This window comes from Lipotes vexillifer, unplaced genomic scaffold (assembly GCF_000442215.2).
Source record: "Lipotes vexillifer unplaced genomic scaffold, Lipotes_vexillifer_v1.1 scaffold384, whole genome shotgun sequence".
In the NCBI taxonomy this organism is placed as follows: Eukaryota; Metazoa; Chordata; class Mammalia; order Artiodactyla; family Lipotidae; genus Lipotes; species Lipotes vexillifer.
Genome location: NW_006793498.1, coordinates 3,289,805 through 3,304,870, shown reverse-complemented (window position 1 = coordinate 3,304,870; position 15,066 = coordinate 3,289,805). Strand labels below are relative to the sequence as shown.

Sequence of the window (15,066 nt, the reverse complement as noted above, 5' to 3'; positions counted from 1 at the left end):
GTATGCGGCCCTCTCACTGTTGTGGCCTCTCCCGTTGAGGAGCACAGGCTCCGGACGCACAGGCTCAGCGGCCATGGCTCACCGGCCCAGCCGCTCCGCGGCATGTGGGATCTTCCCGGACCGGGGCACGAACCCGCGTCCCCCCTGCATCGGCAGGCGGACTCTCAACCACTGCGCCACCAGGGAAGCCCAGTTCTTTTTTGAAATTCAATTTCCTCCAGGCACATATATCCAAATGCCCATGAGATGTCTGGCTCAGTCTGGGCAATGCTAAACTCATCCTGTCTTCCCTAAACCTGCTGCTTCTCTGGCTGTGTCTCCTCTGTCTCGGGGAATTGGCACCACCTCGATCCCAGCCACACGGGCTAAAAATTGAGAAAACACCTCATCTCCACGCCCTCCTTCAAACCCAGTCTCCCACCCCAGAACCACATCACCAGTTACTAAATTCTGGCTAATTTATCTCCTAATTATTTCTCAGTTTCTCCCACCAGCCTTCTCTTTTTCCACTCTAGTTCACCATTTCTTCCTGAAAAGCACTTTTTGGTGCATAAGAGACACTTCATGAATGTTTGGCTTTGATGGAATGAAAAAGTATCCTCCCATCCATTTCTTATAAGGTGAATGACTACCAGATTCTCTAGAGTTGGGCTGAAGAGAGAAAACAGAACAGGATTTCACGAGATGCCTGAGAGGAAGTGGTGATCACAGGGGAGATAACCCGATTTTCCTCTGCTTTCACCAGCCTATCGCTGAAATAGTTCATAGTTGACCCTCTGTCCTGTCTTTTTTTTTTTTCCCCCGTGACACTCAGCACTTTATTAGTGAGGAGCTGTGGTCTGGGAAAGGGGAGGCTGGGATGGACCAGCGCCCATCTCGGGGGATTTTCCTGGACATCAGGCGTTCCTCCACGCAGGTTTAGAGGAAACACCTTCACGGATCAAATCCCCAGAGAGCAGCGATGTGACTGCCAAGCAGCAGGGGTAGGAGGGGCGCCCGGGGCACAGCGGGGCCCCTGGGGCAGCAGGCCTTCGAAGGCAGCCTCGAGGTCGAGGGTCAGAAAGCGGCGGCTGTACGTGTGCACGGCACACCGTCCGGGCCCACCAGGAGCTTCTGGAAGTTCCAGGCGACGTCGCTGCGGCACACTGGAGACCAGGCGAGGAGCTTGTGGTCGGTCACGAGGGCAGGGGCGTCGTCACTGGGCGTGCGCAGCGCCTCGCGGCGGCGAAGAGCCGGGGTGCCTGAGCGCCGTTCCCCTCGCCCTTGGCCAGGAGCCTGAGATCCAGCTCGAGCCCGCCGTCTGGTTGGACGTACCTGAGGCCCTTCAGCATCTCCTCATTCTTGGCATTTTCGTGCGGGAGGGAAGAGCAGCTGGGACCTGGGACCGTGACGGGAGGGGAAGCCTTCTGACCGCAAACATGGAGTTTGCCCATGAGTCACTGGACTGTTGCCTTTCTTGCAAACCCCCTGGGTGGACTTGAACCCCAGCCGAGACGAGCGCCGGCGGGAAGCGAGCCAGAGGCCCGCGTCTCCGCGCCCAGGGCGCACGCGGCCGCGGGGCCCGCCGGCACTCCTGACCCGGGGTCGCGCTCTCACCCACGCTCCGCCCTGCGCACCTGTTGCCCAAACTGCTTGCTCGCGAAGCCCAGCGCGACCAGGCCCGGGGGCCCCCGAGGTGCCGCCGCTGCAGCTCATTCATCTGGGTGTGGTCCGGGACCATCTTGCCTCCGAGCGACGCCACGTTCTCAGTGAGCAGCTCCTTGGCCCGCAGGGAGCCCAGGCTCACGGGTTCCTCACCGGTCAGCGGGCGCGCAGAGGAGGGGACACGGAGCGCTGAGCTGTGCACGTGGCCAGGGTGTGTCGGAAAGGGGAGAGCCGCGGGCTCGAGAGCCCCTCTGTCCTAACATCCTTTTGCAGCTAGGCTCTGCACGTGGAATAGTATCCAATGATCTCAGTCATCTATGGGTTACAAGAGTGCTTATCAAAAACCCCAATTGTCTGGAATCTTGTTGAAATGCAGACTCTAATTGAGGACGTTAGGGTGCAGCCTGAGCTTCCTAACAAGTTCCGGGTGATGCTGAGGCCGCTGCGTGACAAAAGATTAGATAATCTCTTTCAGAGTAAAATGTCATTGCCACAAACCATAACCCTGTCACTATTGAAGCTTAATATTAAAAGTGACTCAAGGCTCTGCAAGCCTCCAAGTTAAGTAGTTTCAGAGCACGTCAGGACCAGAGCAGGACAGAAAAGGGCAGGAAATGGATATGGGCTGGTTAGTGGAAAATTTCTGCAGCTCATCAGGCCTTAAAATAAAAGCTTCAGACTGGATTGGGAGTTCTCATCCTCTTTGTAGAAATGCGTGACCATTCAAAAACATGTCATCCCTAAGGACAGAGTGGGGATAAGGCCACTCTTGACATGGTCTGTTGGACACTCTGACCAAGAGTCAAGGTCAGGTCTAACAGGAAGCAAACAACAGGTGGTGGACACCTCAGGCTAGTCCCCTTCTCTGCCTATTTTGGCTTCGGACACCACACAGAGAATCGGACTGCAAACTCCCACCTCACCCGACAAATCAAGTCTTTTTAAGGACCCTGGGCAAGTATATATTGGTTCAGACACTATTCTAAATAAAAGGGCTGGCTTTTCCAAGTAAATTCCTGCCTTCTTTTCCAAGGAGCACCTTCGTGTCTAAGAAAACATAAGTAGGAGAGTATGGTCTCCACACACTAAGACCTACTCCAGATGCATTGAAAACTCAGCGAAAGAAGCCAAGGCAAACTGATCGTGGGAAACACATAGGACATTTGGATCAGAATGTTAGCCTTCGAGTTCATCGTCTACAAAGCCTTAGAATGCAAACTGCTGAGGCTTCGCACATCCAGCTTAAAGGGAAAAAGGATTCTCTGACCTCATTGCCTCAGAAAAGCTCAATAGGTCACATTTCCGGCTTGGGCCAGCAAGCCCTCCTTTGGCTTTTCCTTCCTATGCACAAAATTTCAGAAGTCACTGTGTGGCTGAATTTCCTTCGGTAACAGAAAACACAGTCATTATTGTTGAATGCAAGGAACTGATCTGACCTAGAGTCAATGATTTCTTCCTGCAAGTGACAAAGCCTGTTTCCTCCAGCTGACAATGAAACCCTGGAAAGGCACTGAACATGCATTTTCAAAAGCAAATCATCCATGGCAAGGATGCAGTCCTGTACCTTTTTCAATCAAAATTTGAAGAATCGTATTTTAAAACAATTTTTTCTATTGTGGTAAAATGTATGTAACATAAAATTCACCATTTTAACCATTTTTAAGTGTACAATTCAGTGGCATTATGCACATTAAGAATCATATTTTTAAAATAAATAGCTATAAATGGGTCTCTAGTCTCTCTGAAGAAATATACTCAATAAGGGCAACAAAGAAAGAGCTACAGTTTTCATTCCAGAGAAGGATGGAAAACTGTGGTGCTTCCATATGAATAATTTAAAGGCCTAGAGCAAGGGGGAAAAAATCCTATATCCTTCTTTTCTAGGGAAGGTGAGCTAGACTATTAAGGAGGTCTCTACTCACCTCTCAGCCTCAGGAGAGGTCCCTCAATATTTGCTGGATGTACTGTCTGTGTGGCCAGCAGGCCTGTGCTGGGCTCATGCCATTTGCAAGATTCACTGATAGAGAGTACATCTTCCTACACATGGAGAAAAGGTAATCTCCCTATCCCACATAAAAGAGTACAGTTGAGGGGAAAACTGTACTAGGCTTTGGGGTCAGAAAGATCGGCTGAAACACCAGTTCTTCTGCTTCTGGTGTTATTGCAAGTTCCTTAAGCACTTTGCTATAAGATGAGGATTAATGTTAGTATCTGCTTCACAGGGTGGTCATAAGGGTTGAATTAGATAAGAGGATTAGTCAGGATACGATAGGTTCTGCTGCAGTAACAAATGAACCCCAATATTTCAATGGCTTATCCTGATAAAATTTTACTTCTTGCTCATGTCACAGTCTGAGGGGGGCAGGTGGCTTTCCTCCAAGGGTGATCAAGGATCTGGGCTGCTTCCAAATAGCATCTCTGACATCTTGGAGGTCTTTGCTTCCTGATGAATGTAGGACCCACACTAGCCCTTTACACCCTTGGCCTCAAAGTAGCTATGTCTTTTCTGGTTACAGTTCTTTGGAAATTAGCATGTATGTCAGTCAGAATCTGAGCGAAAAAGAAACAAACAAACACAGATGGCACACTCTAAAGGGCCACTTATTTAATGGATTACTTACAAAGGTGTAAGCAGGGTTAAAAGAAATCAGAAGGGATGGTGAGACCTCCCAAGACTGCCAACAACTCAGTGCAGGTCCTGAATTTTCAGTAGCTGAAACTCAGGGAGCAGATGTGAGATGGGAGTCTGGAAATAGATAACCTAATCTCTCTCTCCTCTCATGTTTCTGACTCTTGCTGTTGCCTCCCAGTGATCAAACTCAGCTACACACCAGAATTCAGTGGAGCCTGGGGGGATGCATCCACACAAGTTCAGCTTCCTGGGGGGGCCCAGAGAAGGGTGGAAAAGTGGATCTAGAGCAGCAGGTGGAGAATCCCCACCACAACGTGCAGAAAGCTTAGCAATGTTCTGAGTACATAGTGGGCACTGAAAGCAAATGAGTGAAAGCAGTTAAGAAAATATGAAAAAAATATTTAAAGGTAGCTTATGTTTATTGAGGTCCTCACAATTCACTTTACTTCTGACAAAGAGAAATATACATTTGCAAAGGAGAATTTTTCTCTCCACAGCACAGAATTTTTCAACAAGGGCTCAGTGTCCAAAGCTGGGCTGTCCTTTCTCTCTCCTAAAAGAAGAGTTTAACGGGAAGAATAGTGTTTTGTTTGCAAAGCAAGAAACATTGATAGCTCCGCCCCGAAGAACTTTATCTGTGCAGCCAGTAATTACAACCTAAGTTAGGTTGAATGGCACAGTTACCCTGATAACTGCTGTTACTGTTTTCACTCTTTCACTTGCCAACAAGATCCTCTGGTCCCTTATCTTGTACTGGGGCCAACCCAACAAGAGCAGGAGAAGTTGAAATTCTGACACTTCAAAGCACAGGACTGTGAACAAGCTGGTGAGTTGTTTGTGTTGGGCTTTGCTAAGTAATGGGCTGGGTTCAGTGCCAGTAAAGAGCTTTGGAGAGTAGTGCTCGATGTTTATTCATATATAGTCTCTCATTCTGCACGTAAGTGAAATGATCTTTTCCAAGGATCAAATTCATTTTTTGTTGCTATCCTCCAATTCAGTATTTTGATGTCAGAAACTCAGGGAAGTTTTGAATTTGAAGGAAATTTAGAAGTCGTTTTGCCCAACCTCTTCACACACCATCGATGCCTTGGAGAGAGACTGGGGTTCAGCCTCTCCCTGAGCCCATTCAGTGATGGGACACTTCCTGGTGCAAGCAGCTCCTGTGCGTGTGCTTTGAGCCAGGTAGGGAGCTCTGGCGGCATTATCTCCTTTAGTCCCCACAGCTCCCTGAGGCAGCTACTATCATAAGCCCCACTTCCCAAGTCAGGAAACCAGAGCAGAGAAGTAACTTGCCCAAGGACACACAGCTAAACTGCACTGAAGCAGGAGCTCAAACCCAGGTCTCTTTTTCTCTAAACCCCAAGCTCCTCTTCATTAGGGTCTCCAAGTACCTTTTCGGACACCCCGTCCCCACCAGGAACGCTCTGAAATATTCTTACCCATCATTTTAGCTAATCACTGTAAGTTTTACATGATATCAAAAGTGGGAATGAAAAAAAAACTGTTCCTGATAATTTACATTTTGTACCACTTTACTGTTTACGGAGCATGTCAGTAGTTTCACTTGAGCCTTTCAACAGTTCTTTGAGATAGTTATCACTATCTCTAGTTTACCTGTTAGAAAGTTGAGTTTCACAGCCATAAAAAGGAATGAAATAGGGCTTCCCTGGTGGCGCAGTGGTTGAGAGTTCGCCTGCCGATGCAGGGGACACAAGTTCGTGCCCCGGTCCTGGAAGATCCCACATGCCGCGGAGCGGCTGGGCCGGTGAGCCATGGCCGCTGAGCCTGCGCGTCCGGAGCCTGTGCTCCTCAACGGGAGAGGCCACAACAGTGAGAGGCCCGCGGACCGCAAAAAAAAAAAAAAAAAAAAAAAAAAGGAATGAAATAAGGTCACTCGCAGCAACATGGATGGACCTAGAGATTGTCATACTGAGTGAAGTAAGTCAGACACAGAAAGACAAATATGATATCGCTTTTATGTGGAATCTAAAAAAATTGGTACAAATGAACTTATTTACAAAACAGATATAGAGTCACAGATGTAGAAAACAAACTTTTGTTACCAGGGCAGCGGGGGGAGGGATAAACTGGGAGATTGGGAATGACATATACACAGTACTATACATAAAATAGATAACTAATAAGGACCTACTATATAACACAGGGAACTGTTCTCAATACTCTGAAATGACCTATATGGGAAAGAAATCCAAGAAAAGAGTAGATATATGTATACATATAACTGATTCACTTTGTTGTACATCTGAAACTAACACAACATTGTAAATCAACTATACTCCAATTAAAAAAAAAAAGAGGGGACTTCCCTGGTGGTCCACTGGTTAATATTTCACCTTCCAATGCAGGGGGTGCGGGTTTGATCCCTGGTCAGGGAGCTAAGATCCCACATGTCTCGCGGCCAAAAAACCAAAATGTAAAACAGAAGCAATATAGTAACAAATTCAATAAAGACTTAAAAAAAAAAAAGAAAGTTGAGTTTCAGAGAGTGGGCATATGGTCATATGTGTAAGAGGGTGGTAGAGCCAGGAGCAGAGCCCAGTTCCTTTAGATTTTGGTCCTATGATTTTTTCACTACTCCATGCTATTGACAGCAAAAGATGAAAACAATGAGGTATCACTTTTGTCCTGGGTTCCATATTACTTCCTGTCTTGTACTGGTGCACTGTAGCTTTCTGAACTGTTGCAATTAGGAGGTTCAGTCTTTCTAATAAATCTGCCTCACATCTGCTCCTTAGATCTGAATCCCAATGAAAAATTCTGTCTCCATCAACTTTACTACCTGACCTCAACCCAAACTAGTATCTGCCCTGCTTTATCAACCGTGTTTGTGGGACTGTATGTTAGGGACAGTGGGGCAGATCAGACAGAAAGCAATCTAGAGCCACAGCAGTACAATGATGCTTCTATTTGTTCCACAGGATGCCAAACAGCTGCTTTTAAATATCCAGATGTTTGGCATCATGTAGAACAAAGCTTTGATTCATTGGCCAAATAGTCCATTGTCATCTAATTAATCAACATATGCTTGAATGTTTTGTCATCTCACAGACTGTATGTTTGCTTAGAAGTGACTAGATTTTAATATTTCAGCTTCCAAAAAGTATCTCTCAACAAAAGCCCCCCCCCCCCCCGCCACCGTTTTCCAATGCTTTCCTTGCTGCTCGCCAATCTGACAAAGAGAGAAAAGTCCCGCACATTTTACAAACTATTTAATCGGCTAAATGCATCTGCATCAAAGGCCAGTGTGTTCTTCTGTTGAGAAAAAAGCAAATCTTGGTTTTCCCTAGTGTGATGAAGCCCAAACCCATGGAAGCAAGACACATTAAACATTCCTTACTCTCTTTGAGTTCATTTAATTTAGTTTTTTATTTAGGTATCATTGACATATTACATGATATTAGTTTCAGGTGTATAATGTGATGATTTGATATTTATACATATTGTAAAATGATCACCAGGGGCTTCCCTGGTGGCGCAGTGCTTGAGAGTCCGCCTGCCGATGCAGGGGACACAGGTTCGTGCCCCAGTCCGGGAAGATACCACATGCCGCGGAGCGGCTGGGCCCGTGAGCCATGGCCGCTGAGCCTGCACGTCCAGAGCCTGTGCTCCGCAATGGGAGAGGCCTCAACAGTGAGAGGCCCCCGTACCCCAAAAAAAAAAAAAAAAAAAGATCACCACAATAGGTCTAGTGACCATCTGTCCCCACAGAGAGTTACAAGACTTTTTTTTTCTTGTGATGAGAACTTTTAAGATTTGCTCTCCCAATAAGCATGTTAAAAAAAAGATTTGCTCTCTTAGCAACTTTCAAACACCTTTGGTTTTATATCCTGTACTTTACATAAACTATTCAGTGAAAATTATTTCACTGTTTTTCCTAATTGTTTTCCTCTTACATGGCTACCTGGAAACACAACCGAAAAAAAAAAAAAAAAAAAAAGATCACCACAATAGGTCTAGTGACCATCTGTCCCCACAGAGAGTTACAAGACTTTTTTTTTCTTGTGATGAGAACTTTTAAGATTTGCTCTCCCAATAAGCATGTTAAAAAAAAGATTTGCTCTCTTAGCAACTTTCAAACACCTTTGGTTTTATATCCTGTACTTTACATAAACTATTCAGTGAAAATTATTTCACTGTTTTTCCTAATTGTTTTCCTCTTACATGGCTACCTGGAAACACACTTTCCAGGAAATTTGCAATGAGGAGTGGAAGTGGTCCAGTGAACAAGATTTCTAAGCTTACTCTCCAGATGCAGTGGTAGCTTTCTCCTCCTTGAGATCCTTAGATACACCTTAAATGTCTTTACTCTCTTTTGGACCCATTAACCTACTGCTACTCAAATTACTAATAGTATCTACTTTGTATTAAGCTATCACTACAGGTGTCAGACTCTGTGCTAAGTGCTTTCAAGACAGGACTCGTTTAATTCTCCCAAGAAGCCTTTTTGGTATATTCCACGAAGAGCACCAATTTGCAAATGAGGAAACTGCAGCTTGGAGAGGGTCATCAATTTTTTCAAGGTCACACAGCTACTGGGCATCAGAGCTGGGACTCTGAACCCCAGCCTGGTTGCCTCCAGAGCCCACGTGCTTAACCCCTTACTCCTCTGCTTTCAAAGGGATAGTCCTTGAACACGGAATGGAATCCACCAGCCCAGAGTGAAGCCCAGTACAGGATGGTCCTTCCCTGACTTCCCTGTCCTCCTGTTCCTACCATACCCTAAGGTTCAACCCCACAGACCGCAAGTCGTTCCCCAAACACCATACTTTTCTCTCCTCCCTTCATTTGCACACCCTTCTCTCCCCACACAGAGCATCGTACATGCCCAAACTCAATGTCTCCGCGCCCAACATCTTCCATGGGAAAATCCCCACTCATCCAGCAAGGATCACTCAAAGGTTAACGCCTCCCCAAAGTCCACCTGACCCCATGATGGACGCCTCGCCTCCCATCATACCTTCCTTGGCTACAGTACATAACACCTTTATCATCCTTAGTGTGCCGGTCACGTGTTTTGAAATAACACGTGCCTGTCCAGCTGTCTCATCAGCCCGGGAGCTTCTTGAGGAAGGGGCTGATCTCATGTCTGTGTCTCCAGGGCCTGGCGCAATAGGTTCTCAATTGGTGTTTATTGAATAAAAGATGAACTAAATATGTGCAAGTTGTGACGATGTGTGAGTGATTACTAACATTTATTTAACACCCCCATGGAATTCAAACTGCTCAAAATTTGTGTTTCTATAGATTTCATTAGGACAGGACCCAATTTTTGTCTTCACAATCCTCCGGGCAGAGAGTTTCTGCTTTTGCTTTCTGTACGACTGTGAAGTTAACTTTTAATGAGAGAGAGAGAGAGAGAGAGAAATAGACACAAAGAGAGAGAGAGGGAGGGAAGGAGAGAGAAAGGGAGACAGAGAGAGAGAGAGAGAGGAAGGGGAGAGAGAGAGAGAGAGCTCTTTTTCTCTGCATCTCAATCCCAAAGTCTCAAGGAAGATTCGATTAAGTCAATTCTGACACTAGAACGGTCACCACCAATGATCACATTATCATAACACGACTGTTCCCATAATAACCATGTCGTTGGGAGGGAGAGGCAATTCCATTAAGTGAGAATGAGGGTGGGATGCTGAGCAAAGAAAACAACAGATGTCTGCGATAGTCCGCTGACATCAGGGCTGAAAAACAATCTCTTACAGGGTTAGCAAAACCTTGTTTAGGAAATCATCTCTCTCACTGTTTTGGAGATTTTAATAAGGGCCTCTTAAAGACCAAAGGGTCACCCAAACTCACGCCTTTCTAATAGAGGCATTACAGGCCTGAGGGATGGGATACTTAGGGGCCTAAAAGGCTTCTCAGAGTCTTCAAATGTAGGGAGTTGTGAGGTCCTTTCATAAAGCCAGAGACCTCTGCTTATTGACATGGATACTTGTGTCACCGGTAGAAGTTATTGGGCAGGTAAGTTCTAAAAATAAAAATCTGCCAGCACCAACGTCTGCAAAGCAAATGGTATCTAGAAGCCTGTAAGTACTGGGCCCAAGTCATCACCCAGTGAAACAGGTTCTGTATTCGAGAATGGATTACTTCATCTCTCAGAGTATCTCTTTCCCCATCTGTGAAAAGGAAATAGATAACAAAGCCATCTTCACTGAGTTGCTAGGAGGATCAAGTGAAACAAAGTGTAGGAAGCCTAGATATACAAATGTTATTTACTTGTGTTATTTTAGGGAGAAACAGAAAATAATGGAAGTACTCATTTAGAAGGGAATGGTAAATAAGGTTGTGTAACTACTCATATTTTGACATTAAATTTTTCTCAATAATTAAAATGGAAACAACAAAAAACTATGGGGGAATGACGGTGGTACAGGTTAAATGAAGATGATTAATGTTATATTTTTCTACTATAATTTTATAAACAACATGAATACATATGAAGAAGAACTAGAAAGGGAGTTCAAATAAAATCTATTTGGTGGCATCCCTGGTGGCGCAGTGGTTAAGAATCCGCCTGCCAATGCAGGGGACACAGGTTCGAGCCCTGATCCGGGAAGATCCCACATGCCGCGGAGTAACTAAGCCCGTGCGCCACAACTACTGAGCCTGCGCTCTAGAGCCCGCGAGCCACAACTATTGAGCCCTCAGTCTAGAGTCTGAGAGCCACAACTACTGAGGCTGTGTGCCACAACTATTGAAGCCTGCGCGTCTACAGCCTGTGCTCCACAACGAGAGAAGCCACCACAAGGAGAAGCCCGTGCACCACAACAAAGAGTAGCCCCTGCTCGCTGCAACTAAAAGCCTGCACACTGCAATGAAGACTCAACACAGACAAATAAATAAATAAATAAATTTATTAAAAAAAAAAAAAAGAAATACAGCATCTTAAGCAGAGGTGAGAGCATGGAGGTAGGGCACACGTGGGCAAGTTGGCACAAATCCCAATTTTTTTCCCTACCCACGATCCATTTGTCCTTCTGCTGGTATCTGCACTCAGTCTTCCTTTGGTAGGACTCCCCGCCTCTTATGTCAACATGTTCCAGGGGCAGATGCACCAGAGCAGATTGAAGGTTGAAGTCAATCAGTATATCTGTCAAGACATGTGAAGTCCCTGAGATTTTACCCTACTTGAAAGGAAGCAAGTTAGTCTGCTACCATTTTATGGATGCTGGGAGAGAACATAAGACTCCTTGACAAACTCACACACACACAGACACACACACATGGTATTACAGCAAAAGAAGCAGCCAGAGTGTCAGCAATTTGCACTGTTCCCCAAGCTCCAATCCCCAGGGTGACAATAAGGGCCAAATGACACCTGCATACATAGTGGGTGGTGTTACAGCAGAGGAATTCAGAGCTGAGGGACCTGTATACTGTGGGCAAGCAGAGAACACTGTGACCAGCAACGAATCAGTCTTCCCTCCCCAGCTCCCACCCTGAAAGCTGTGGTCAAACTCTAGCACCTTCACCTACTTGGTTGCCTATGTGACCAGGTACAGAGCTGCTTGGGAGAACGACAGGCCATGCACACTCAGCAGGTATGTGCAAGATGCTCAGGGCCATGATTCTTCTGAGGGTATCATATTTTCTTGGCCATATACAGGGATGTGCATGTTATCCAGCCAGAACTACGGAGATGAAATGAAACCTTTGAAGCTTTTGCTTCAGATGACAGGCATCTCACTTCCCGCCCCACCTCTACCTCAGAGGAGAACCTAGAAGAGCCATCTTGTGACCAGTAAAGTCTGTATGAGAATGGAGTCGACTCAAAGAAAGCAGAGTTGAGAAATGGAGACATCAGGAAAATTGATTCTGGTGTTGTCATTTGATCCACAGTATAAAGCCAGGCTTAAAACCAAGCCGTCGGGCTTCCCTGGTGGCGCAGTGGTTGAGAGTCCGCCTGCCGATGCAGGGGACACAGGTTCGTGCCCCGGTCCGGGAAGATCCCACATGCCGCGGAGCAGCTGGGCCCGTAAGCCATGGCCGCTGAGCCGGCGCGTCCGGAGCCTGTGCTCCGCAACGGGAGAGGCCACAACAGTGAGAGGCCAGTGTACCACAAAAAAACAAACAAAAAAAACACAAGCCTACCTCCAGAGTTTCCATTTATGGAAGGCAATTTAGGTACAGTTTTCTGCCACTTGCCATCAACAGAGTCCTAACAGACCCAAATATCAATGTAAACCTGTATTAGTCAGGGTTCTCCAGAGAAACAGAACCAATAGAATATATAGAGAGATCTAACTCTCTCTCAGTAGATAGATGATAGATAAATCTAGAGGGAGAGAGAGAAAAAGAGAGTGATAGAATGATAGAGAAGAGAGAAAGAGAAAATGATAGAGAAGAGAGACTTATTATAAGGAATTGACTCATGTGATTATGGAGGCTGACAAGTCCCAAGATGTGCAGTTGGCAAAAGCTGGAGACACAGCAGCACTGCTGGGGTAGTTCTAGTCTGAAGGCCAGGAAGCTTAAGACCCAGAAAGAGCCAGTGTTTCACTTTGAGTCTGAAAGCAGGGAAAAACTCAATGTCCCAGCTCAAAGTTGTCTGGCAGGAAGAATTCTCTCTTACTCACAGGAAGGTAGGGCTTTTTGTCTTCTACAGGCCTTCAACTGATTGGACGGAGCCCACACACTTCAGGGAGGGCAATCTGTTTTACTCAGTCCACCAATTCAGATGTTAATCTCACCAGAAACACCCTCAGAGGCGCACCCAGAATAATGTTTGACCGTATGTCCAGGCACCCTTTGGCCCCATCAAGTTGACATGTGAAATTAACCATCACAACACTTTATTAAATTGCATTTATCAAATGATATGAATGTGCCTAAGTCTTCCTTTGGTGAACTTATAAAAGTCCCTAAGTGATTCAACTTCACAATTTTTACTCTTCCAGACTCTTGAAAAAATGGAGCTGTTTAATGAATCATTTATTGATTCATTTCATCCAAGGTTTTGCAGGGGTTTTAAGGACTTAGAACTCTATTGTCACAGTTGTGTTGTTCCCGAGACTAAATTAAATCTGCTGGGTAAAACCTTTCCCTCTGTTATAAGAGCTATTCCCGGACACGCATCTCTCCTCTTCCTGAAATAGGACCAAAAAAAGAGGGGGGAGAGAGAATTTTTCAAGATAAAAGACTGTTTGGATTTTCTTATGCTATTTTAAGTTCACAATCCTGTCCATTTGATATTCATTTTACATGCCTGGCTTTCATCACAATGATTATCATTTAATTACATTTTAGCTGAAACAGCCATATAACATTTCAGTGAGATTGAGGAAAGACTGAGCCTCACTTCCAGGCTTTTCTGCAGCCTTACATTATATCTCTGTGTTAACTTTAGAGGCTGCCTTTTATAATACAGGGGCTACAATGTACATAATTAGTCTTCTGATGATGTCAGGTGCATTAAAAATTGGCTTGATTTCATTTCCGTTCCACACAAAGTTTTCATTCATGGTTCATCCAAGTGTTTTTCCCCATTAGAAGCTTCTTCTCATGGAGCCCACAGTCCATCTGCCATGGGACCAATCAGCCCAGAAGGAAAGAAATGAATGAATGAAACCTAATTCACAATAGAGTGGGATTTCTTTTCATTCTGGTCCAGAGCACTCCCTCTACCTTGGCTCTATAGTGCAAACTCCTGGATGCTCCAAGAGACGCTGAGGAACTTGCCCAGCCCTTCAGTCCTCTTGGAGAGCAGCTGAGAGGAAACGTTCCCTCTTGCTGGCTCCTGACCATGGCAGAGAGACCACAGGAATGGTGAGAACAGGACTCACCGTGCTGGCTCTTACCTGCCAGCAAACAGACAAGGTCTCCTTCCAACCTCCTCCTCTCCCTCAGTCAGCTCAACAGAGAGGTTTCCCACCTTGTTCCCCACCATTCAGCCTGTGTCTGTCACATTGGTCAGGGAGAATAGGAAGCTCTAGTTCAGGCTTGGGACAAGCCACGGTCTCTAGGCACCAGCTGTACCTGAAATAGAGCTCATGTATTACAACGAAGTTTGGTTTCTTGTTTCTTTTTTGAATCAGTTCAGAATCTGCAGGAGAGACTAGGTAACAGGTATGATCAGCTCCGTTCAAACCCCAAACATACACCAAGGACCTGGGAGAACTGGCAGAGCTAAGTAGGTTACTGTAGTAACTTGATACCAAGTTCCTAAGGCAGAGAGGAGATAAAATGGCAGAGTAGAAGGACGTGAGCTCACCTCTCATTACAGAAACACCAAAATCACAACTAACTGCTGAACAACCATCGACAAAACAAACAAACAAAACAATGCTGGAACCTACCAAGTTCCTAAGAAAACATTCTCAGAAGACTAAAGGCACTCAGAAAGTGGGGACACTTTTTCTCTTCCATTCTTTTCCACATCCCATCACACGTATAAGGCAGTTGTGAGATATTGTACACAGTATAAAGGGCAGTATTTAGTCACAAGCTAAGACCCTTGAGTTCCCCTTTAGCTCCAGCTTTTGAAGTGCAACCTAAATGATTAAACAAAAACTGCAGTTCATGTTTGCAAAGTAAATGACTATCAAACTTATGAATCTGATGATCTCTATTAAAAAAACTAAAAACAATGTATTGAGAGATAAACGAAGACTTGAGTAAATGAGAAACAGCATGTTCCTGGAGAGGAACGCTAAATTTTTATAAGCATGCTAATTGTTCTCCAATTAACTTACTGTTTTAATGCAGTTCAAATCAAAATGTCAGAAATAGGGCTTCCCTGGTGGCGCAGTGGTTGAGAGTCCGCCTGCCGATGCAGG

The 15,066-nt window shown here is 45.5% G+C and overlaps 1 protein-coding gene across 1 annotated transcript in view; it reads right to left on the bottom strand.

The window, feature by feature from the left end:
• Positions 1-940: 940 nt before the first annotated feature.
• The window catches only part of LOC103081361 (glutathione peroxidase 1-like), a 32,211-nt gene continuing 18,085 nt past the window's right edge, over positions 941-15,066 (bottom strand). Inside the window, 5 exon segments of the mRNA XM_082931385.1 lie at positions 941-1,083; positions 1,086-1,223; positions 1,226-1,352; positions 1,617-1,676; positions 1,679-1,838. Of these exon segments, the coding sequence (XP_082787511.1) occupies positions 941-1,083; positions 1,086-1,223; positions 1,226-1,352; positions 1,617-1,676; positions 1,679-1,838 (628 nt within the window).